This window comes from Volvox carteri (genome assembly GCF_000143455.1).
Source record: "Volvox carteri f. nagariensis unplaced genomic scaffold VOLCAscaffold_83, whole genome shotgun sequence".
Classification (NCBI taxonomy): domain Eukaryota; kingdom Viridiplantae; phylum Chlorophyta; class Chlorophyceae; order Chlamydomonadales; family Volvocaceae; genus Volvox; species Volvox carteri.
In genome coordinates this window covers 102,563-105,413 of record NW_003307626.1, presented here as the reverse complement: position 1 = coordinate 105,413, position 2,851 = coordinate 102,563, and the positions used below count along the sequence as shown (strand labels likewise).

Here is a 2,851-nt window from a genome sequence, read left to right as displayed (position 1 = left end):
CGTACAGCCAGGTCGGTTCTGGGGTTGCGACGAGTGGTTATGTCCGCTTGGTGGGTACGGCAAAACTGCCGACGGCGGCGGTGGCGGCGAGGGAAAATGGCCGCGACGGCGGCGCGGCGGCAGCGGGTGTTGTACGGGAGGCCAGGGTTGATACGAGGCGGCGGAGCAGAAGCGTTCTCAAGGTTGGACCGGGGCCAAAGAGAAATACCCCGACGACAGCGCCTGCGGAAGAGGCGGCTACTGCTGCTGCTGCTACTGCTGACGGCGGCGACGCTGCAGAAACGCGGCTGTCGTACGGCGCCGCAGGATCCGCAGCGGCAGCGGCGGCGGAGGATGTTGACGTGAGCGACGGCGGCACTGCTGCTGCGGCAGGGGCGGTCGATGATGAGAAACGCTCCAGGGAAAAGCCCGCATATACCGCCGCTGCCGACGTGGCCGCCGCCGCCGCCGCGCCCGCCGCCGTCACCTCTGTCGACGATGTCAATGATAACGACGCGACCGCGATGTCGGCCACGCCAGCTCGTGGCACCCCTGCTGGCGGCGGTGGCGGTGGCACCAGCGGCGGCAGTAGTACCGCCGGCAGCAGCAGCTCTGAGACGGAGCCTGAGGAGCCGGCGGAGGCTGTAGCAATGGCGGCGGCGGAGCCTGGGGAAGGGGGAGGGGGAGTGCGCAGACCGAGCAGTAGCGGAATCCGCGATAGCGATGACGGAGATGCCGCTGGTGAAGCCGCTGCGGCGGCGCCCACGGACGCCGTTGGTACGGCACCTGCCGTCGTTGGCGGTGGTGGGTTAACCAGGGCGGCGGTGGCGGCGGGGCACCAGCACCAGCGGCAACAGGGTCGTACAGAGGCGGCGGAGGCGACTTGGACCGGTGTAGGGGAAGAGGAGGGTACCGCCCATGGCGGTGTGATGATGGTGGAAGAGGACGAGGAGGATGGTACGGCAGAGAGTACAGCCGAGAGTACGGAAGTTGAGGCGGCGGAAGCAGCAGCAGCAGCAAGAAAGGCGGGACAGGAAGATAATGTCGATGTCGATGTCGATGTCGATGTTGATGATGATGATGACAATGAGGCGGCGGCGGCGGGGGAGAGTGAGCTAGCTGGCGAGCTGCACATTCGCGACGGCGGTATGGGGCTGCTGTTGGCGCTAATTCCGGACTGTCAATGGCAGGGGGGAGGAGCTGCAGTAGATTTGAAAGTGCACGGCAAGCTCAACGCGCCACAGGTACGTACGACATGTACAGCATGTACGGAAACCACGAAATGTGCTTAGGATATGGCAGTTACGGCACACACGCGTCAATTTGTGTGTACCTGCTCGTACACATCTGTACGGCACCGGGGATGATGTACGAGCTAGTTGTATTCCTTGGGACACCCTGTATGTGTATGTGTATGTGTATGTGTATGTGTATGTGTATGTGTATGTGTATGTGTATGTGTATGTGTATGTGTATGTGTATGTGTACGTGTACGTGTATGTGTATGTGTATGTGTATGTGTATGTGTATGTGTATGTGTATGTGTATGTGTATGTGTATGTGTATGTGTATGTGTATGTGTATGTGTATGTGTATGTGTATGTGTATGTGTATGTGTATGTGTATGTGTATGTGCCTCTGTGTTATGTTGGTTGGGTATTTTGATGTTTTGGTGTTTTCACATTTGGTGGAACTTGGACTGGTGGTGGTGGTGGTATTCATTTCTCTGTCCCCCCCCCGCCCGCAGGTGGACGGTCGGGCCCGGGTAACCCGGGGGACTCTGCTGAGCCCGCTGCTGCGATACCCCGTCACAAACCTCAATGCTGACGTACAGGTAAGTACGGCACTGAAGTACAACCTTTCCTCAGATACTGAAGATCGTAGCGGTACCAGAATCCAGGATCCAGGAATGTCAGTCCACATAAGGCCCCACCCTAAGTGCCTTTCACGCATTTATTACCACTTGTTTACTTGGCGTACTTGTTTACAGTGTTGCTGCGACACTCCAAACAAATGATTTCACACAAAGTAAGCTGATTTTTGGAAGTCGCTGCTCTGCAAATTACCCCTCTTTTCCGGGGGCCATCCACACATCCACGATCCCGCGAGCACACACACACACACACACACACACAGACACACACGTGCTCTCGCCACCACTCCCTCCCTGCAGCGGCCTCACACACACAAACACGCACAGACACGCCTTCCCCTCGCCTTCGCGACCTTCCTGTCTAACCCCCGCTTTACCCCCCCCCTTCGCCCCCCCCCCGCCGCTCCAACAGTTTGATGGTCGTACACTGCTGGCCAATTCCGTTGAGGCCTCCCTGGGCAAGACCGGAAGCTTCCGTGTACGGGGAGCTCTGCCCGTACAGCTTCCCGTACACCATCGCCATCACCAATTGGGCGGCACCTCCGCTTCATCCTCCCCCACCCCAGTCGCCCCCGCGAATCCCCCCGCCAGCAGCAGTACGACAGAGGGTTTGCTGGTGGAAATTGACCAGGCGGAGGTTCGTGCCCGTGGTGTGTATAGCGGCATGGTGGATGGGCGGCTTGTCGTACGGCGGAGCGTGGCGCAACCCGTACTTGGGGGGAGGCTGAGATTCAGTCGCGGGGTGGCCTACCTGCTGCCCCAGCAGTCCGCCGCCGCCGCCGCCGCCTCCTCTTCAACTCCGTCCTCCTCAGCAGCGGACCGTTTGGACCGTTTGAATTCATCTTCCCCCAGAGGCAGTCGTACGGCAACAGGATCCGATTCCTCGTACGGCGCGCCCCCCTCTGGTTGGCGGCCTGGAGAGGTCAGAGGTCGGGAGGCTGAGGTTGTTCGTACATCCTTTGCGTTGCTGAAGGCGGGGCGGAAGAAGGGTGTTGTGGA

General features: G+C 59.9%; 1 protein-coding gene across 1 annotated transcript in view; it reads left to right on the top strand.

The window, feature by feature from the left end:
• Window positions 1-503: 503 nt before the first annotated feature.
• Window positions 504-2,851, top strand: part of VOLCADRAFT_99164 (uncharacterized protein) — a gene marked incomplete at both ends in the record, with an annotated part of 7,580 nt that continues 5,232 nt past the window's right edge. Inside the window, 3 exons of the mRNA XM_002957965.1 lie at window positions 504-1,223; window positions 1,727-1,813; window positions 2,265-2,489. Of these exons, the coding sequence (XP_002958011.1) occupies window positions 504-1,223; window positions 1,727-1,813; window positions 2,265-2,489 (1,032 nt within the window). The remainder of the gene's footprint in view (window positions 1,224-1,726; window positions 1,814-2,264; window positions 2,490-2,851) is intronic.